Source organism: Nycticebus coucang, chromosome 1, assembly GCF_027406575.1.
Source record: "Nycticebus coucang isolate mNycCou1 chromosome 1, mNycCou1.pri, whole genome shotgun sequence".
In the NCBI taxonomy this organism is placed as follows: domain Eukaryota; kingdom Metazoa; phylum Chordata; class Mammalia; order Primates; family Lorisidae; genus Nycticebus; species Nycticebus coucang.
Window position 1 is genome coordinate 103503829 of NC_069780.1, and position 22016 is coordinate 103525844.

General features: G+C 38.3%; 2 protein-coding genes across 3 annotated transcripts in view; one reads left to right on the forward strand and one right to left on the reverse strand.

The window, feature by feature from the left end:
- Positions 1 to 6051: 6051 nt before the first annotated feature.
- Positions 6052 to 13210, reverse strand: SPCS3 (signal peptidase complex subunit 3). The gene is made up of 5 exons (XM_053585216.1): positions 13068 to 13210; positions 11443 to 11518; positions 8378 to 8452; positions 7248 to 7363; positions 6052 to 6207 (listed from the first exon to the last, which is right to left on the reverse strand). Exons 1-5 carry the CDS (start codon positions 13208 to 13210, stop codon positions 6075 to 6077), a joined length of 543 nt encoding a protein of 180 aa, XP_053441191.1. The 3' UTR covers positions 6052 to 6074.
- A 65-nt stretch (positions 13211 to 13275) lies between these two features.
- Positions 13276 to 22016, forward strand: part of ASB5 (ankyrin repeat and SOCS box containing 5) — a 49784-nt gene continuing 41043 nt past the window's right edge. For both annotated transcript variants that reach the window (XM_053585190.1, XM_053585200.1), the window contains exons 1-2: positions 13276 to 13411; positions 20953 to 21236. In XM_053585190.1, the coding sequence (XP_053441165.1) occupies positions 21041 to 21236 (196 nt within the window). In that variant the 5' untranslated portion in view covers positions 13276 to 13411; positions 20953 to 21040. The remainder of the gene's footprint in view (positions 13412 to 20952; positions 21237 to 22016) is intronic.

The following is a 22016-nucleotide window of genomic DNA, read 5'->3' on the forward strand; positions in this document are numbered from 1 at the left end:
TTTATTTTCCTTCTTTCATTCCTGCTCTGCCTCTAGCAACCAGGACAGCGCCTACCAAATGGGAGACCAATGAACGCATGTTGAATCAAGAGTGAATCCCAAGGATGTCATGGCTGACCATGTTGTTTGCAAATGATCTACCACCTAATAGGGAGCAAGTAAATTGTAGCTGTTAGAAATTCTTGTTAGGCTCTGGCTTGTTTGGTAGCTGTTACTGCCTAAAATGAAATTTCTTTTTTAAACAAGGGATCTTGGAATTGACTATTTACCATGTAATGACCACCAATTTTTAAAATATGGAATAATAAATGAGTATATCTCCATAGTGTAAGCATTTAGTAAAACTTTAATTGCAACTTTGTATGTGGTACGAACATGTCCTAAAAAGCACAGAAGATATTGATACAAATCCAGTATCTGTCATAGGTTCTCCTGGAGACCTTCTACCTCTTACAGAATGGGCTTTCTTTGCACAAGGGGAACTGAACACAGAAAGACTTAGATTTGGAAGGATCAGTCCCTCTGGCTCATTTAGCAAACCTGACTGGGTAATTCAGTTCACCTGCTGACATCCTCCAAGACTTAGCACTTAACGCAGCCTAAAACATAATTTACAGAAAGAGACAGTAAAACCATCTGTTGGATAAGATCATCTGTTAGAGCAGCTGCACTGTAAACAGCTTTTAAGTTTTCTTTTCAGGTCTGAGCAACTGCAAGTTCACTAGTCACTCGATGGTCAACAGCATTCCGCACCAACCAGCTGCTCTGAGCCCAAACACAGGAGACAGATTATTCAGACAAACCATATGCCTGAGTGTTTTCACATGCTGTCTGAAAACTTAAACTTTCTTATTTATTGCACCTTCAGGAGAATTTTGGCTACATGATTTAATGAGACAAGTGTGTTGCACAGACCCCTGCCAATACCTTAATATGTTTATATTTTAATTGATAACCACTGTAATTGCAATCCTTTAATGTTTGGCTAAGACAACTGAAAAATCTTAAAGGCAGGCCTACAACTCCCACTTCAGTAAAAAACAGAACAAAATGAAAGTTTCCAAGAAAGCATGAAGTGTTTCAAAGAGCCCTCTGCACCACACCCCCCAACCCAGAGTGTAAGTAAGAGACGCTGAATAGCACACAGAAACGAGTAATAGGAAGCTGATGACACCAGAATGAAGTCTATGGATTCTACCATTGTAAATTTCCAGGTTTTGTACTGAACCCCACTGTATGTAAGACGTAAGCATGAGGGAAAAGAAAGGGTACAATGTGACCTCTTAGTACTGTTTTTGCAATTTCCAGGGAACCTGTAATAATTTTTTTTTTTGAGACAGTTTCACACTGTCACTCTGGATAGAGTGCTGTGGTATCATTATAGCTCACAGTAACCTCAAACTCTTGGGCTCAAGTGATCCTCCTGCCTCACGCTCTGGAGTAGCTGGGACTACAGGTGCCCGCCACAATGCCTAGCTAGTTTTTCCATTTTTAGTAGACAGGATCTCAGGCTGGCCTCCAACTCTCAAGCTCGGGCAATCCACTTGCCTCGGCCCCTCAGAGTGCTGGGACTACAGGCGTGAATCACCACACCTGGCCCCCTTGTTTTCCTAACCTACTGAAATCTGAAGTTCCCTATTATACCATTAGTGTTACTTTAGCTAATACGGAATACTTAACTGGGCTCTCCTATATTAAGCTGAGAGCAAGTCAGATAGAAATCAGCTTCTCATAAAATGGCATTTGCAAACTTCTTATTGAAACTTGTCAGGGAAGAGGCAGCCATCCCCAGCCTCTCTAGCAAACAGAAGCAGCAGCCTTTAGAAGGGCAGAACAGAGGTTCTCCTGTATCACACACGCTGTGCTACCAGCCCCTTTACTTCTCACCCCCAGGGAGCCTATTTCCAACCACCCTCAACATATCCACAAGTGCAATGTATGTAAGTTACACACTTAAGGGAATGCTTCCAAGGTCTCTCAAGCTTGAGGTTTACTTGGCTATACTCAGGTACATATATTAAACAATTAAGTTTTCTTTCTGCTGCTAATCAGGCAAGTCTGCTGACTCCAGAATTCTCCCTTTAACACTTCACCTTGAGAGAGGACAAGGGAGGGTGAGGGAAAACAGGTTAAGTTTAAAGAAAGTTCTGGAATGGGATTTCCCAGGTTGGGAGAAAACAAGAACATAAATTTTCACTTACTTCTTAGACCATCCCTTGCAGAATAAACCTGGGTGAAAAAAACTTACCCTCTGAACTCACTGATTTTCTATTATTTTGAGGGACCATTTCTGTTGTTTTGGCTGAGTTCAATGGTAAGTATGTTTCTACTGGGAAGCTCTGATCTCTGGAATAGAGGAAGAGTAGTGTTTCCACAACTCAGTAGGTCCGGGCAGTGCCGTAAGCCTGGTGTGTGAAGCAGCCAGCCCCACCAGCGCGTGCCCAGGGAGCTGGCAGTGTCTCAGCACACACACAGGGCTTTCCGATGGGAGTCAGCCATGTATTTTCATCCATTTATTAAACCATGAGTCCTGAGGATTTTTTTTTTTTTTTTAAGTCAGGTCTATGAGTTCTCTGGTGTTGTTTTAAAGTAAAGCAATTTACACATCCATCTTATCAGTAGCCACTGCCATTTGCTCTCTTGTCAAAAGCCTGGAACAACACAGACCACAGCACCTTCAGCAAGAGCAGCATCTACCTTGACTGGACTGTCCAGTGGAGCTTGTGGAAGGACAAGGTGAGAACAGTTAGATCTAATGTCATCAGGAGCTCAAGAATGAAAAAAAGCAACACTTACCAAAAAGGAAAGTGTTAATTACAGTCCCTGAGGGTCGGTTACACTAGAAACACAATGACTTCATTCACCAGTATTTATTGGGCACCTACTATGTGCAGGACACTATACTAGGCGCTGGGGCATACAAAGATAATCTGACACGCTGCCCTCAGAGAGCGTACAGTCTAGCACAGGAGCATACAGTCTCTGGAGAAGATGGGATTTTAGGTGTAATTAACCTCCTCCCCTTACCAAAAAACCCACAAAAATCAAAAAGCAAAACCCAAAGATATTCTCAAGTTTACTAGACTTGTTTCTTCCATTTACTTTTAGTTCAGCAGCTTCACATAAAAAGCTTAAGTCTGAAAGTCTTTTAAAATGCATACTTTCACTTGTAAACAAAATTCATTTTTATTAGAAAAATGCTGAATATTTATTGCAATTAAGAAAATTCTCTAATGTATTTTCAGTATTTTCATGAATTTTTTCTTATAAATGTGTATCTGTGAAGTAAACAATTTCCCAAGTTGCAGCAAACACATACAACAACTTTTTGAAACAGATCTCTCTAAACCACTGGTGCTCTACTAAAACAAGGAAAGACTTTTGAAATGGATGTGTTTATTAACTAAGTTCACAGCTTATGGGTTTTCCCCCCATAAACCCATTTCATGTCAATAAAAAGTATTATAAAATAACACCTCCACTGACCTCTAACTCAAAGACCTAAGGATTTACATCCCAAGCTTTAGACAGAAAACAGTAATGAAAGATGTTCATTACCACCTTAAAACCCAACTATTAATTGGCTGACCAGACCAAAGAACTATAGAATAATGCTAGGGAAGGAACTTCAAAATATCCACTTTCCTATTACAGTCTTAGGAATTTCTGAAGTTTGTTATTTTCTTTTCAACAAAAAGAAATCAAATGTAATCAATTAGGGGATAAAAAAGACTGATAGGCATGCTTGTCTAGATTAAACTATCAGAACAAAGGGCATGTGAGCACTATATTTAAAATCAATTTATTTCTAGCAATAATTACTTTAAGTGTCTTGCAATTATTCTCTTTTCTCAGAATCATTTGTGGGCTCATACTTAGTTTTTTTATAAGTCTGAAGCCTTTCTTCTTTGTAGACTTTTTTTTAATACTTGGAAAATACTGAGACTCAAGTAGACAATATAGTTACCAAATTGAACATGAGTTAATTTTTTAAAATGCAGAATACGGTAAGATACTGAAACAGTGCACACCCAAAAATGAGTTCCTAAGACAGAGGTTCCTTATCCAACCTTGGAGCTATTTTGTCCTGAGCAATTTTTCTAAGGAAAAAAAATTTCATCTACATTGTGCCAATTAGAGGCCTTTCTACTTCTTTTTCTCACCAAACAAAAAAGTGGGCTTTTCCAACCAACTGTAACTCAAGTAAATTTCAACATTAAGTTGTACCAGAATAATAGATCCACTTGTCACAGAGGGAACAGTGAACTTAAGCTGGTAACTGGCACTGGGTAAGAGCAGGCTTACCGTGCTTGCCTTTCATAATGAGAACATACCCAATGTTTAAGTTTGCACACTTGCAGATTTTAAATTTCCAAGTCTAATATTTGTACGAAGTAATTGAAGTTAAATTTTCTGGGTGTAGAATCTAATAGAAATAAAGTCAGATCAGTATGAAGTATGTTAGGCTTTCAATCATATTCCTGTCGTCACATTATAAAGGTGATTTTCCGTTCAATCTCTTTGCTGAACAGATAAATTTTATAGACTTGGGTGGTGTAAAAGGACCACCATGTAAGTTCACTATTCCAACTCGGTCATTTTTCAGAAACATCAGTTATTTTAACTTAAATTATTCTTAGAAAACATTAGCCCTTTTTGATTACTGTTGATAGTACAACTACAGTGTTAGGTCTTGGTCTTAAGGGTAAATGATTTGCAGGTGCTACTTTTGAGAATGTTTATTTACCCATTGAAGAAGAAAAAAGTTAAATACGATCATATATTCAGTCGCATATTGTGTTGAATCTTTAAATTATTTCATACACATTAAGATTTGCTTATATTTTTAACATAAGTTAAATGAACTTATGCAGAGAATGAAATATTACCTCTCTATATGTTGTTGGCTGCTTGAAAATTAGTCACTTCCATACAGAATGAGAAACCTCTTGCAGGAGTCCAGGGTAACAAAAAACATGAAAATTTTAAATCTGTAATCTGAGGTATAAGAAAAAGGATAAGCTTAGAGAATCAGAATATCTGAGTTCAGGTTTTAACTCTACTCCTTATTAGCTATTTAACCTTGGAGCAATTCAAGAAACTTCTGTGTTTCAGTTTCTGCATCTACAAAGAGCTAACACTGATTCTACTTACCTCATTAGATTATTGAGGATAGCATACAATAAAACACACGAGAGTGCTTTGCAAATGGAAAAGCACACGACAATATTACCACCTCAGTAACTATTAAAATGTAGAACTACAAAAAATTGTAAATAAATACCACTTAGTGGTACTAGGCATGCTCATTAGAACAAACTTAGCCCAGAGGGTAAATCATGCAAACATTTTCAACTTTGAATGGCAATGCTACAAAATGATACAAAGATACAAAGGAACATTTTTAGGGAAAGCACTGAAAGACACACATTTGGCTGACTTAAAGAGACTTTTTAAAATGATCTAGAATGATTTATAGCATATGTGTATAAAGAGGTATTTAATCTTTAAGTGGAGGAAAAAACAAGCATTATGGGGATTCCTCAGAGAAATAGAATAAAATTCCATCACTTTTGGCTTTTTTGTAAACCAAGTTTTTTAACAACTGTATTGATTTTTCCAATAATCAAACATACCTTACAAGAGTTAAAAGAGAGTATCTACTTCTAAATCACATCCAATGTGAGCTTGCATGAATGCAAGGCATAAAATACAGAGTTCTTATGACTCTACAGGCACCTGAAAGTTTTAACTACCCTTCATGCTTACATTATATTCCATGAAGAATAATGGAAATACAGGAAATACTTCAAATATATCTTTTTACAAATCTTTTTAATGCAGTTCCTATTCTCATAATACTCCACTATGGCAGTTTTTCTTTTCTTTTCTTTTTTTTTGTAAAAGTAAGTATAAGTAGTCTATTAACTTTTCCCTTCAATTGAATATGCCCTTTTATATTAGTTCTTATATATAAAAAAAAAACCAACCAAAAAAACAAAGATGCAAAAGAAGAAATAAATGAGATACAATCCATTAAGTATAAAAATATGTTGTTTCAAATTCAGAATAATTTAATAACTCTTCGTTATTTCATATGTATCTGGAAATGGGACAGACACGTGTCCTGATCCCGTCACAAGAGGTAGAATTCCAGCATTTGGTACAACATTCCAAGATAGGGTCAAAGTGACATTCCTGTTTCCCCTATAAAAAGATAAAATAAAAGTCAGCAGAAACAGTTAAAAAAACATTTTGAATTAAACACTGGAGTATCAAACACTTTACTTATAATCAGCTATTTCTCCTAATAGGAACCCTAATCTACAAAAAGAACTATTTTCTCCTGTCATTTGAAATCCAAAGACAAGGCTGAAAGATACCACCGTGACATCCACAGGTATCCCATAACAACCAACCTAAACTCACTAACAGCCGCAGTTAATTGAACTATCAACCAAAAAACCTGAATGAGTTAAATGTGAAAAGAGACTTGAGCCAGGAATCAGAAGTCAGTGATTTGAAAGCTAATTCTGTCATTATGTAGCTGAGCAAATCAAGAACCAAAATTTCTCACAATCTGAAATTTTCATCTGAAAATAGGTTTGGTTTGGTTAAAATACCTCTTTTATACTGATGTTTACCCACACTTAGGTAAAAGTGACATAAGAGATCACTCACTCTTTTTCCTTTGATATAAAAGTAAACTGAGGTTGAGAGAGAAGCTAAGTGACCAAAACCAATGCTAGTTCTCTTAACCAGTACTGACTCCATACCCCATGTGCTGCTTCCTCATTATGGTTTCCCTGACTCATTTTCAGAAAGGTCCTTTAATGTGACAATCACAGCTCTGCTACACATAAGCAAACCCATGATCCTTGTACACTCAGAGAAGAAGCTGGTAGGCATTTATTAATTTGACTATTACATCTCAACGACCACAAGAGAGCTGATTCATTTATCTTAGATGCCAATTTGTATTTCTACTCAACCTTATAGTTCAGAGCTGCATAAGTATGTCTGTCTCAATTTTCCTTTTTATCCTCTAATTTTTTTTTTTTTTTTTTTTGCAGTTTTTGGCCGGGGCTGGGTTTGAACCGGCCACCTCCAGCATATGGGGTCGACGCCCTACTCCCTGAGCCACAGACGCTGCCCTCCTCTAATATTTTTCTTTAAAATAAAAATACATTACATTTTTCTCTTTCACATCTTACTAAATGTAAAAAAATGACAAAAGAATTGCTCACTTGAGACCATTTCCATCATCAAAGAAAAAATACTTTGTCTTCATATCTTTCAGCAGCAGTTTCGGATTATCACCTCTCAGAACAATCTTGTCCCATAGGACAACCTGATTCAGAGCCTATATTCAAATGAAAATTAATTAGATACCTCATCAAAAATAGCATTGTATCAATCAGTGTAACCTGGCTTATTGTACCCTCAATGAATCCCCAACAATAAAAAAATAGCATTGTAATACTTCAAATTATAAGTATTAGTAATCAGTCTGACACATTAATGAGTCCAACTCTGAGGCACTTGCTAAAATCATATTAATTTAGGGCTCTCATAGCTCAATATAGGGTTTTAGATTCACACGTACCATTATTAGGTAATATCATCATTGCTAATGAATGTGAATTTCCATTTCAAATACTTCTGACCAATGTTCAGTTTTTCCAGTCAATTTCTTATTACTTCTGCTTAGGCTGTCTTTCTGCTTTTGTAATCCTTTAATATGACTCATAAGCTCAGGAGAAGAACAGAAGTATCAGCTCTGCCATTTTCCTGTTGTTTACATATGGTTAGAACATTAGCATTATCTTTAATCTGTGATTTCTTTGTAGGAATCTTTTTAAGCCATTTTTCCATTTGTTGAGGATTATTTAAAACTAGATAATATAGTACATTTATATAATGTTTTTGCAAAATGCTGAATGTGAATGAATGCTAGAGATAGCATGATCAACTTCTTGACCTACAGACTTTTTTCCAGAATATTTGCATGTTGTAGAAGTTATGTGACTGACTTAAGCCTGAACATGAGTATTAATATCAGTTCATACAGCAAGTATTAATAAACCTTGACTTTTCATTTTATTTTAAATTGAGGAATATATAATATTAATAGAAGCTCTTAACTGTTTTCCTTATATACCCCTGGCTTACTCTGCACACACCCTTTCTGAAGATCTCAGTGCTATAGAACTACAGAGCAGAAAGAAAAAAAAGAGAGAGGGACCAAAGAAGATAAAATCTGTGGCTTTTTACTAGTCAATTCAGATCAGGTATTTTGAATATATAAGATTTATATTCTTCCATAAAGAATATGGTTTTAAATAGCTATGAAATACTTCTAAAAGCATTTACTTACATTATTTTTTGTTGAATATTCTGCTGATAAATAAAGAAACAACTGCTTAACATTCCAATCAAATATGTTCTCTAGATGTAAATAAATTAAGGAATATATAAATCCTAAAGCAGTATACAACTTTTAAACAGAGCTTTATTTATTCTTAGATCATCCATAACAATACTAACACTAAAAATAGAAAAAAAAAGACCCAGGCAGCCCCTGTGGCTCAGTGGGTAGGGCGCCAGCCCCACATATGGAGGGTGGCAGGTTCAAACCTGGCCTGGGCCAAACTGCAACAACAACAACAACAACAAAATAGCAGGCATTGTGGCGGGCACCTGTAGTTCCAGCTACTCAGGAGGCTGAGGCAAAAGAATTGCTTAAGCCCAGGAGTTGAAGGTTGGTATGAGCTATGATGCCACAGCACGCTACTGAGGATGACAAAATGAGACTCGGTCTCAAAAAAAAAAAAAAAAGAAAAAAAGACCCAGAAACATACTGAGCAACTAATTTAATGAAATACAGTGGCTATAAACTTCATGTGCAGTTTTAAATTGCACGCTATTTTAAATTGCACATGAACTTTATGGCCACCCTGTATATAAAAGATATATGGCAAAATCCATCTATTCCCATACCAAAAAAAATCAGTTTGAGATTATAAACATACCCCTCTGTTCATCCAAGTATTACAATACTTTGATTACTAAGAAAATAACAAAGCAATCCAAAATTTAGTTTTTCTGTAACATCAACAAAGCCTGAAATAAAGAGGACTTAATATTTCACAGACATACTATTCCGCTGGAGCTCCAAAGTATAACCAATCACAACTATTTCAACTTAACGATTTATGAAACAAATCGTACATGTGGCTTTTGGTCACATGGCAAGTAGAGCACAAATGTCTCACACTTTTGTGCTCACACTTTAAGTACTTTTGTTAAGAAGGAAATGAGAGCAATTTGGTCTCCATTCAGCTTCCTAAAATGGGGCAGATACTTCCCCAGAATTGCAAGACTACTACTGGTTGTACTACTGAGAAATGAGCTAATGTTTAAATTTAACTACGTATTATATGTAATCTATTATTTTATTATGAGTTTACATGCTGGTAGGGATACCGTTATTACACTCTACTTTTAATAACGTGGATTCACTTATTTAGAACTGAGAAGTTTAGGACAAGGCCAGACACAGTGGCTTAAGCCTATAATCCCAGGACTCTGGAGGCCAAAGCTAGAGGATTGCTTGAGGCCAGGAATTTGAGACAAGCCTGAGCAAGAATGAGATTCTGTCTCTATAAAAAATAAGAAAATTAGGGCGGTGCCTGTGGCTCAAAAGGGTAGGGCGCCGGCCCCATATGCTGGAGGTGGTGGGTTCAAACCCAGCCCCGGGCCAAAAACTGCAAAAAAAAAAATAATAATAATAGGAAAATTAGCCAGGCAAGGTGGTAACACCTGCAGTCTCAGCTATTTGGGAAGTTGAGCAGGAGCTTTAGCCGAAAGTTTGAAGCTGCAGTGAGCTGTGATGATGCCACTACACTCTAGCCTGGGAAATTCTGTCCCCAAAAGAAAAAAAGACAATAAGCTTTTTTTTTTTTTTTTTTTGAGACAGAGTCTCACTATTGTTGCCCACAGAAGAGTGCCTTAGTGTCACAACTCACAGCAACCTCAAAACTCTTGGGTGTCAGCGATTCTCTTGCTTAGCCTCCCAGGTAGCTGGGATTACAGGCACCTGCCACAATGCCCAGCTGTTTTTTTTGTTGCAGTTGTCACAATTGTTTAGCTGGCCCTGGCTGGGTTCAAACCGGCCAGCCTGGATGTATGTGGCCAGTGCCCTACCCACTGAGCTACGGGCACCACATAAGACAATAAGCTTTTTATAAGAACAGGTACAATTACAAGTAATATTAGTAATAGCATTAAGAAACGTCAAAAAACTACAAAATTAGATTGGTAATACAAAATACAGTAGTAGAAATATCAGGAAATTTCACTGTGAATTCTCCAGTTTCACAAAATTACTTCTTTCACATTACAGCTAAACTTCCTGAGTAGATTTTTTTTTTATGACATGAAGACTTAAAAGTACACATACAAAGTTTACTAGAAAAGTCTTCTGATGATACACTTTATTTCCTTAAAAGGTACTTCCAGAACTAATTCTTAATCTACTTCTAAATGTAATAATTAATTTCTAAAAAATTAAGTTAGGGGCGGCGCCTGTGGCTCAAGGAGTAGGGCGCCGGTCCCATATGCCAGAGGTGGCGGGTTCAAACCTAGCCCCGGCCAAAATAAAAAAAAAAAAAAAAAAAAAAAAAAATTAAGTTAGAAGTAATTCCATAATCAAATAAACTATCCAAATGTACAATCTGCTTCAACTGTTTAGGTGCTTTCCACAAGTTTGGACTATTCATTTTTAACCATGGGGTCTTAAAAAGGCAGGTGAGATCAATCTAGAAACACAGTGCCAAGTTATAACCTAAGACCTGATTAAATGGCAAGAAAGAGCAGAAGTTGTCAAAAGATAAAGAAAAAATACTTAAATAATTTCTATTAAGTGGAAATGATTTAAATACTCTATTTAAGTAACTCTTAATTAAGATTTCCTGACTCTTATGCAATTCCTTATAATGGCAAAATGCTACCAATAATCACTTTGATACGGCCTTTCAAACTGTAACAAATGCAGTCTACTTTTTAAACATATGTTTCTCTCTGCTATATGAGTATTTTCTTCAGGCCTGTACATGAACTATTTCTAGGCAGACTTGAGTACTGGCTGGTAACATTTTCCCTTCTTTTCCAAATGATTTACTTTCTAAAAAATTTCCAAAGCATAGATTCCAACTTTCTCATTCAGCTTTTGATCAATTTAATGTTTTGGTGAAGAATTTGAAGTATGTTCACATTCTTTAAACTACTCATAAATCTATGAAGTCTTCGTTTTATTGATGAAAACATAGGCATAAGAATTTCCAATGTTTGGCTGATTCAATGGGACGGACATTCTCACTGCCCCCCCCCCCCAAAATCACCGAACATGTATCTAAGCAATGAAATCTTTTCTTAAAGGATATCAGCAGTTATATCAAATGTAATGAATCCCAGATCACTTCTTTCTCTAGGTCCAGTGAAGTCTTCTACATTTTTCCTAGAAGAAAAAAAAATACTAGTGTTATCATCCTTCAACCAAAACACACATAATTCCTTGAAGTGAAAAACAGAATCTTGTGTACACAGGTGAAACAGCAAAAAAACAAAAAAACAAGTAAAAACCAAAGAAACCTGTTACATGTGAAAACAGGACATTCTAATTCAATATAAAAGTATTATATTCAGCTATTTCACATACCATAAGAGAATCTCTAACAATATCTAGGGGGAGATAAGAAGGGCTAAGAGACTGTAAACACTTGGTATAAAACAATTTTATAGAATGGGAAGAGTAAAGTTACCCATGACTACAGGTGGTATGTGATTATAGTATACTGTCAGTCCTGTTACCTGAGATTTCGTTCCTTTTCCAGTTTCAGTTATCCCAGGTCAACTTGGTGCAAAAATACATAAGCCCAGTACAAGATATTTTGCTAATTACTACGTGTCAAATTCATTAGGTATTCTTCACAATTATTTCAAATAATTCTCACAACAAGCGTACCAGTTAAACAAAAGGAAATTAGGGCCCAGAATGGTGACAGACTTGCTCAAGAGAACAACAGCTTACATCTGTTCGGTGTCTAACATGCTCCAAGCTCTTGTGACCCTCACAGAGCCGACAGTGGCAGCGATGACTGCCACCCCAGGTGTATTCGAACCCTGGACATTATCTAACAAACATTAATGTAAGAAAAAAAAAAAAGGAAAAGAGAGAGGAGAGGCTCGCTGATGACTGGGCTTGTTGATGATTCTGATGGAAATATAATATAAATAAGGTTAAAGAACTCGTTGGAAGATGCTGTGAGAACCAGAAAAAAAACCAAACAAAAAAGGCGATTTATCAAGGACAAAAGCGCTAGAAAATAAAATCAAGGACAAAATAGGCAGATGGCGAAATGGCACTGTCATTCCGAAAAGCCATTTTTAGCCTTTTGGCATATTTATTCAAGCGGTTGGCTTTTTTAAAAACCCAACTAAACAAGAGCAACACAAAAGCCCTGCTGGCTGGGAAGGCGACGCCACCTTTTGCCCCCAGCTCATCCTCACGCCCCTGGCCAACTTCAAAGCAGCTGCCAGTCCCACCCCGTTAGGGGGTGCAAAGACAAAAACTGCACGGGGGACGTCAGACAGGACAGAGGCGGGTTCTAAAGGACAGCAAGACGACCCGGCTGGTCAGCCCCAAGCGCCGCTGGGGACAGCGGCCCCCAGACTCCCCCGGTTTCCTGGGACCCCGGCCCCGGCGGCGGAGCCGCTGTGCTGCTGTGTTGCTCGCTCATTGGCCGGGGCCGAGGGACGTGAGAGGCAGGAAGGAAGCGGCGCGCCGACCCAGGGACGCTCGAGAGGATTTGAGAGCAAGCCCGGGAATCTTCCGCGGAGGGGCCAGAGCTCCGGGGGCAGCCGGGGAGGCCCGCAAGGTGCTCCCGTGACGGCTGCCGCTGGGGGCCGAAAAGCCTCTCAGGAACCGGGGGTCCAGGCGGCCTCCGCCCGGGCCCCGCGGCCCCGCCGCCCCGCCGCCCCGCCGCCCGGGCCTCGTCCGCGCTCACAGCATGATCCGCGAGACGTGCAGCCGCACTGGGACGCTCCTGTCTTTGAAGGCTGTGGTGATGAAGCAGCCGAAGGTGAGCGCTGCCATCACGCTCAGCGAGAAGGCGAACAGCGAATTCGCCCGCGACAGCACCGTGTTCATCGCGACCGTGTCCGCCAGGCCCCGACCCCACACGCCAGGATAGTCTCGGGTTCGCGCAGCCGAGCGTCTCCCTGCGATCCGCGCCGCCTGCCGAGCGCGCGCGCTGCCGCCACCCCGCCCCCCTTCCGGTCCTGCGAAGCGAGAGCGCGCGCGCACCCGCCTTCCACGGCACACCCACCGGCGCACGGGAACGCGCCGAAGGTAACGACCCAGCTGCGGACCCTCCCCTCCGTCGCGCCCAGGCGCCTCCACCAATCAGCGGCGAGTGATGGGAGAGGCGTAGTCTTACCACGGAAGACCCGCCTCTTCCCTTTCTCGTTTCCGCCCCTCCGCGGTGTTGGTTCAGAGACCTGTGCGTAGACAAGCGGTTTCCTTTTCTCTGTCCTTTGGCTAAGAGATCTGGACTTTGGTCTCTTGATTGCATACATACCATTCATTTTGAATTGAAACCAGCAGCAAAGCAGGGTGGTTTGGAATCTATTCTGACACGTCGTGCTGTAAGCACCACTTTACAAGAAGTCTAGTGTTCTCTTCTTTGTCAAACGCTAGTTAAAATTAGGGGGAAAGGAAGGAAATAGAGATCGCCCAGGGCCCTAGAAGCAGTCAAGTGCACCGACACGTAATCCTTTGCTTTCCATTTCCAACGTCAGTCCCCTTTCTACTAATGCTTTGCTTGCTGCGGATACCTAAAGCTGTTTTTTTTTGTTTGTTTGTTTGTTTGTTTTTGTAGCGACAGAGTCTCACTGTACCGCCCTCGGGTAATGTGCCATGACGTCACACGGCTCACAGCAACCTCTAACTCTTGGGCTTACACGATTCTCTTGCCTCAGCCTCCCGAGCAGCTGGGACTACAGGCGCCCGCCACAACGCCCGGCTAATTTCTTTTGTTGCAGTTTGGCCGGGGCTGGATTTGAACCCGCCACCCTCGGCATATGGGGCTGGCGCCCTACTCACTGAGCCACAGAAGACAAATGGTTGATGCCACTAATAATAAATATTTGCATTTCAACACTGTGTGTTTTGATAACTCAAAGAATAACCTCCCTAGGTTCTTAGGATGAATGGAGATAATGGCTGTGGAATTGCTGTAACAGCACGATGTTATAAGACTATAACATTAACAAGCCATCAATAAATAATGGAACTGATGCATCACATTTCCAGTAGCCAGAAACTTTAAGGTTCAGTCCATGCCAATCCCTGACCTGGAGTACATGGTCTGCCTACACCTCTTCCTTCACAGATAAGGGTTTTGGTGATTATAAAAATAGGAGAAGGTCCACTGAAAAAAAATTATTTTTATTTTGCATCCATAGATAAGGTTAAGAATAACTGTCCTAGAATATGACAGGTAAAAACCGGAAGATGATGATCTGACCCTGATGCTGGCTTGTGTTGTCTGTTGTTGAACCTTTGCTTTTTGGCATTGTTCATTACCATTCAATTAATTTTCATACGGCCATACAAATACTATTATTACTAAGTGCGTCATGTGCCAGAAATAATTCAAACCTTGACAATACAGCACTAATAAGACAAATATGACAAAGAGCCAAGTAATGAAAAATGGATAAACTATATAGGCTAACGATTAATCCTTAGTTGAGTTTAAAATCTTAGTTTTATCGTCTAGGCTGCCTCAGTTTATGCAATGAAGCAAATATTTATTGAATGCCTACTGTGCTGCAAGTCATACAAAGATGTGCACTAATCAGTTTCTACACTCAGGAAGTTTATAATCAAGTAGAGTTAATAAAATAAAAACACAAATATGAAATGCACAATATATAAATACTAAAGGAAGTTGCAGCATAAAAGAGAAAGAAATCACATGTGTGGTGATGTGGGACCACACAGCATATGAAAATATTTAACACAGTGCCTGAACAATGCACATTAGTTATTGTTCTTATTTTAGGATGCCTTAGAGAAATGATGCTTATTATTGCATAGTAGGATATCCAGGAAGAATATTCCCAAAGATCCTGAACTGTAAGTTTGGATATGTCTAAGAGGTAGCCAGAAATCTGGTCCACACAAATGATGTATGTATAAAGAATTAGGCAAAAATAAGCTGGAAAGGTAAATTATTGTAGAAAACCAGGTCAAGAAGCTGGGACTTTATGTCAAGGAAATTACATGTTAAACAAGTTTAGCATCATGATACAGGCAGCCACCTATCAGTTCTATGTGGAGAGTGAGAGACTAAGGATGATGGCAGTGCCACAGAAAAAAAAGAGGACATAGGAGGGACTTTTCAGAAACAAAATCTACATATCTTAACAACTGCAAAAAACAGAGTAAAAGTAAATTGTGAAAGCATAGATGGAATTAATATTATTGTTTTGAATTTGATAATTGAACACACAGAAGTCCACAAAAGGGGCAGATAGGGATGGGATAAGGAGTTCTCTTAATCTGCGGTATTTTTCCATTTTAAAAAATTTTCTAGATATTTAATTATATCACCTACATTAGATGTCATTTTGTCTTTTCCTTTCCAGTTATTATATTTCTAATTGTTTTGTTCATTTCAGCAATTGACATTTCCAACATAATGCTCAATAATAATGGAGACAGTTTGTATCTTTACCTTTTCCTGCCTGATTTGAGCAGAAAAGTTCTTTCTGTTTTTCCATCATCTAAGTTACTTGCATTGAGATGGAAGCACTGTTTATATTATCTGGATGACTGTCCTTTTCAGGAAAGTGAGAGGGTTTGCCTGGTTCCAGGTGAAGCCTATGGCATTACCTTAGCTGAAAAACTAAATCAACCTTTTTCTCTTCCTGGCTTCTTCTGACTAACCTAGAAACTCACTACTGAAACTATATCTCTAATATGCCATGGTGGACATGTGGTCACTGGCAAATCCAGGTTTTAATTTGTGTCACAACATTTACATCCCAAGAAAACTAGTCCCAAATGAGGTTAGTGGTTTACAGATAAGCTGTTGGTATCAGGGATAGCTTTAGAAAAATATGTGCTACTTGGAGTTGGGGAAGTCCCCTGTTACAATGGATTCATACAACAAAATCTCTGGAATAAGATCCAGAAATTCAGGTCATACCTGGCGAGGTTAATTATCTTTTTTAGCTTTTTCAAATCCTCTGTATTATAGGAAAGTTTCTGGATACCCATTAGCAGACAAAGCCAGATACATCTGGAAAGGAAATAAAAAGGGGAAATGATGGATTTTTTTTCCTCTAAAATTCACAATTGGAGTTAAAAATGTATTTGAAAGGAAAGTACAATACAAGGCAGGACCTATGTTGTTGAAGAAACCATAATCTCAGGATCTGGAACAGGGTCATTCACAGACCCCAATTTTATTAGCTAATTGGCCACATTCCAGGGTTAATGATACATTTTACCTCTTAGATGAAATAGTAATCATTAAATTCTAAAAGTTTGTAAGAATGGTGATCACATTGCCATACTGGAAGTTCTGGAAGTGTCACTGTGACATCAGTTCACTCCTGAGATAGCCCATACTTTAGACCTTCAAGTGATGTCTTAGAGAAAGGTTTTCCCTATGAGTAGCCTTTTAAGTATGTGGTAGTTAAAATGAGATGGTTAGAACAAATTCTTAATCACAAAACATTTGGGTGGGGCATGCCAGCTTTAGCCTGGTGACATAATAGCCTAAAGGCTATTTATAACACATAGGGCACACATGCCCACTGTAGATCCCAGGGTGTGGTAGTCAGAAGGACCCGGGTGGAATCCCAGTACTACCGCAAGACGTATAACATTGTACAAGTTACTTACCTTCCGTAAGTTTCTGTTTTCTCATCTCTTGTATGAAAGGATAATGGCACCTGCTTTATAAGGACTCCAGAAAATATAAATGTATCAGGGTGCTTTCTGTAAAAAGTGAGAAAAACTCTCAATTCAAATTGGTTTAATTAGCAACAACAAACGAGAATTTATTACTTCATATCACTCTCAAATCAATGTTATTGTCAGTTCCAGTTGCTTCAAGTGCAACCAGATTCAGGTGACCAGAGGAAGGAAGGTGGCAGGATTCCACCTTCCTTTTGCATTGGCTGAAGTCCTAGGCAAGTTGTTTCTTTACTGCCAGTGATAACTCCTAGAATCTTTAAGCATAGGTGTTGTTACCTTAGCCTTCTCTTTTCAAAACTCCAGCAGAAGTCCTAGAAATATCTTTCATTGTCTAGTTTGGTCAAGGGTCATTATCTGGAGACAAGAGATAAAGTACATGGACTGAGGCTGGGCAATGTTAGGGACAGCCTTTGAAACACCCTGTGTTAACTCTTGGTTGCTCTATTCCACCTGCCTTCTGTTGTTTCAATGGAAGCTACTCATTAATGCTTAACCCTGAATAATCCAAAAGTGTTAGCCCCATCATCAAACACTCCCCTGTTCCTTTATTTACACTTGTTGAATACCCACAAGGTTCCATCTCATTTGATCATCATAGCATATATATAGCCTGCCCTACTAATTAAACTAAGTACCAGCTTAAAAACAATTTTGTATTGATCTTTTCTTGGTGTGTGTGTCCGTGTCTGTGTGTATAAATCAGTGACTCTCTCTATCTCTGCGACTCTCTCTATCTCTGTATACATGAGTCATATTTGCTCAACTCAGACTGTAAGCTCTTAAAAATAGAAAATTTTAGAGGCAATTTGAACATACATTTTATTTATAAGTATGTTCAAATAGTGCTATTCCTCATAATTAACCTTAGTAGGTCACTAAAAGGCTCTGAGCCCAGCTTTCCCTATCTTTAAAATGTAATTAATGGTAATACTCCTCCAAGATAGAATAAAATATAATAATAAATGAATATACATAAGCATAGAGTACATGGCGGACCCTTGATAATAATTTCTTCCTGTGTTTCTAATTCCTCTCATATCACCCATTCTAGTAACACAATGCTGAATTCAATGTCTATGTTTTGGTTTGACTGATTGATCAGAACTAACTCAGTAGAGAAAGTTGAGATATACTGAGCTAATCAACTAAATCTCTCTTCAGTATAGTAAATTATAAAAGCACTTATCACAATAAATTGTTTAAATGACTAATCAATATCTTCTTTTTCTAAGGAAATGCAAATGCCGAGAAAACAGATGCACAATAATTTTCATGTGATCATGTGTCTTTTAAATATTAACAGAGTTACTTGTGGCCTTCTTTGGAAGGGTTATAATATGAAAAATACAGCATCTTATTTTATTTGATGAGCTCAATTACTAAGAGTTATTTTATTTGGCCTTCATTTTTATTTAGAATGAACAGACTTAAAGATGGTAAAATTTTCTGAGACAGTATATGCCAACAGAAAATAGAAGTGGGAATCAAAGAATTTATAAAAATAGGCCAAGCATAGTGGCTCACACTTGTAATCCCAGCACTGTGGGAAGCTGAGGCAGGTGGATTGCCTGAGCTCAGGAATTCGAGAGGAGCCTGAACAAGAGAGAGACCCCCATCTCTACTAAAAATAGCCAGGCATGGTGGTGAGCTTCTATAGTCCCAGCTACTCAGGAGGTGAAGGCAGGAGAATCACTTGAGTGCAAGAGTTTGTGAGTTGTGAGGACACCATTGCACTCTACCCAGGACCAAAAAAAAAAAAAAAAAAAGAGGAGTTTATAAAAATAAAACCTGACATCTTGACAGCAAATCCTAAATATTGTACAGAAGTTTATCTTTCTACTGGTGGAACTATAAGAATTTAAACTTCATGTAGCAGTGATTGTAGCCTTAGTGAAGTAACAGTTTCTTAACCTCAAAGACTCCAGGCTCCTGATTAGCAGATGGGGAGATCATTATTTATAATAGCATTTACTGGTAAAGAGAAAAGAGTGAAACCTTAGACAGGCACTTAGACGTGACGATGGCAGGTTTTATTTCTGATGCTAAGGCAGGGAGGTGCAAGTGAGCAGTGACTCAGAGCATTGTGATGGGCCAGCTGTCTCTGGTGTGTGGTCAGGCGTCACCATGCCGGAAGCAAGACTCACTGGAGGAGAATCATCGTGTATTTACTCACCTGACACAATCTCACCACTAGAGAAAGGGAGGAACACTAAATTTATCTTTGATACTTTGAAGTTCATTTTCACTGATTCCCAACTCACGTATGAAATGGCACACTGGGTCTAATTAGCGTCCGATCAGCTAGTGTTTGGTCTCTGAAAATGACCAAGGGCCATTTTCACAAGGGACTTGGTAATTCCCTTTTAATATATTGATCTAATTTATTTTTCTGTGAGCTACTCATTTCACTGGGGAAAGAAGCAGCTTGCTTTATTTGACTCATTTATTTCACAGCAATTTCTCCCTCATCTTTGGAAAGTGTCATGTAAATTTGTCCAGTCAGGTAAGATAGATAGTATAAAAAGTGTACTCCTAGGCAGATAAGCTCACCACACCTACCAGTGTGACCAATCACTGCCAGGCTCCTTCTATTTGCTTATATCTTTGTATTATATGTCATATTGGAACTTTAAAAATGAATTGGAATCAGGCCCCCAAACCTGGTCATATAAATATATAAACAAGCTGTCTGTATAATATGCTATTTTGCATTTTGGCATATTACTTTTGGTCTAAATACCAAAATATATTACTGATCTTCATTATTTTTCTTATAATTTACTCTATTTCTCTTTTTAAATATAGCTTGTCTAGGGAGACCCCCGGATACAGTGGCATTTCATTCATGAATAAATCAGCTTGGGGTTAATAAAGATCATAGACCTAAAAAGCGTAGCATAGGCTTGATTTTGGACGGTCTTGGTAATGCTTGATAAATTCACCTTTTCTGACTTGTCCTTGCCAGGATTAGGTTCTTCCTCTTTGCGCTGTCATGATACTTCATTCTTACCTGTTTTTTCTTTATTTGATTTCTCGTCTGTTTCTTCCTCTAGACCATTGCTTTTCAACCTTTTTTATCTGATGGCACACTTGAATCTGTAGTTAAACTTGCACAGCACATAAACTTCCACACCAACATTTAAATATGTTGAACAAAAAATAGAGCAAGGAAAAGAACATATTCACTGTACTTTGAACTTCTTTCAAAAATAATTTAATTAATGATCTTTAAAAATATTCAAGGCACACCTCAGATCCTCTCATGGCACACCTGTGTGCTGTGGCCCCCAGTGGAAAATCACTGCTCTAGACTGAGATCCTTGTGGCAGGGGCCATTATATTCATGTCTGTCTGCTCAGCATCGTGCAAAATCCCTGACAAATGTCAGGTGCTTAAAAAATGTTCCCTGATGAATGGACAGTGTAGTTATTAATCCATAGTGTTCCAGTCTAATCAGTTGTAAGAAAAACAAGATTTTTTCTAACAACAGTGAGGGCAACATCCTTGGCTACTTTGGTAATTGTCACTAAGACACAAGTCGTGGACTCTTGGCTAATTTAGCTCATGGTTTACAAACAGTGGGGTACTATTTTAAAGCTTTGACTTGATAGTCTTAACTTGTGACACTAACAATGGGGACCCCAGACCCCAAATCATCAAATGGTTCTTGATAATTAAATACCAAAAAAGGAAACAATGTGCACATACATTTCAATATCTGGATTTTGAAATTCAGAGCAGAGAAGTGGAGAATGGAAAGTCAGAAGTCTTGTGACACATGGTGCAGTTGGTTCCATGGAATATTTTCAGACCAATAGGAGTTTGTGAAGAACTTTTATGGACAGTATAAATATTTTGAGCTGCCGGCATCATTACCAGCTGACGTTTTCTTTCCTCAGGACCAGCTGTTCAGGAACATCCCAGCAGAGAGCCAGGCACATTTGAGACTTGGATCTGGAGAGAGGCCTCTACAGACTCTTCGCAGCAATGTCGGTGCTGGAAGAAAGCCGGCCATTTGCTCAACAGTTGTCCAATGTCTACTTTACAATACTTTCACTTTTCTGTTTTAAACTTTTTGTGAAAATCAGCCTTGCCATCCTCAGTCACTTCTATATCGTGAAAGGCAACCGCAAGGAAGCGGCAAGGATAGCAGCTGAATTTTATGGAGTAACCCAAGGACAAGGTATGTTTATGATAATCCTCTCTTGTTTCAAGTTTAGCTTAACTATCATTTGAGCCACGATCCAAGAAAACATCACATGTTTTCTTTATAGATTGCTTCAAAGGGAATATTTTTTAAATTTTTGTCAGGAAAATACTTGTAACTCTCATCATGGTTTCATGAAGAAAAAAATTACTGTTTGTGTGTTTGAGTTAAAATCAAGGCATCCTTATACAACAGATTAATAGAAACGTATTATTAGATATATTCTATGCACCTGTGGCTCAAAGGAGTAGGGCGCTGACCCCATATGCCAGAGGTGGTGGGTTCAAGCCCAGCCCTGGCCAAAAACTGCAAAAAAGAAGAAAAAAAAAAGAAACATTTAGAAAACATAACCATTCATTTTCCAACTCATAGCGTTAGAGATTGGTTTTGGAAATAACTTATTGCACTTTAATTATCCTTTAATAGGTGTCTGGATTATATGATTTTAAATCAGATGTTTAAAATCCGGTAAAAAAATTGTTATAAAGAAAAGATTTCAAGATTTTGTTTGTAACAATTATATGTTAATAAGATTAGCCCTTTGATTCTAAAATAAAGCACAGAAAAATAAAGATTTATGGTATGTGTTTTCCTGATGGAATTGTTATTGCTTTGCTCAGCTTGTGAAAAATTAATTATAAAAGGATAGAAGAATAATTAATAAATTTCAGATTTGTGTAACTAAGTGCTTCCATGTTCCTTAGGAGAAACCGAAGAGAAACCAAATGAAAACAATCATTTTAAGTCTAGACTTTG

Coding starts and splice junctions, on each gene's coding strand:
- SPCS3 (XM_053585216.1), bottom strand. CDS start 13,210: ATGAACACGGTGCTGTCGCGGGCGAATTCGCTGTTCGCCTTCTCGCTG. Junction 11,519..13,067: donor CACGTCTCGCGGATCATGCT/GTGAGCGCGGAC, acceptor TTTTTCTTCTAG/GAAAAATGTAGAAGACTTCA. Junction 7,364..8,377: donor AATATTCAACAAAAAATAAT/GTAAGTAAATGC, acceptor ATTTGAATATAG/GCTCTGAATCAGGTTGTCCT.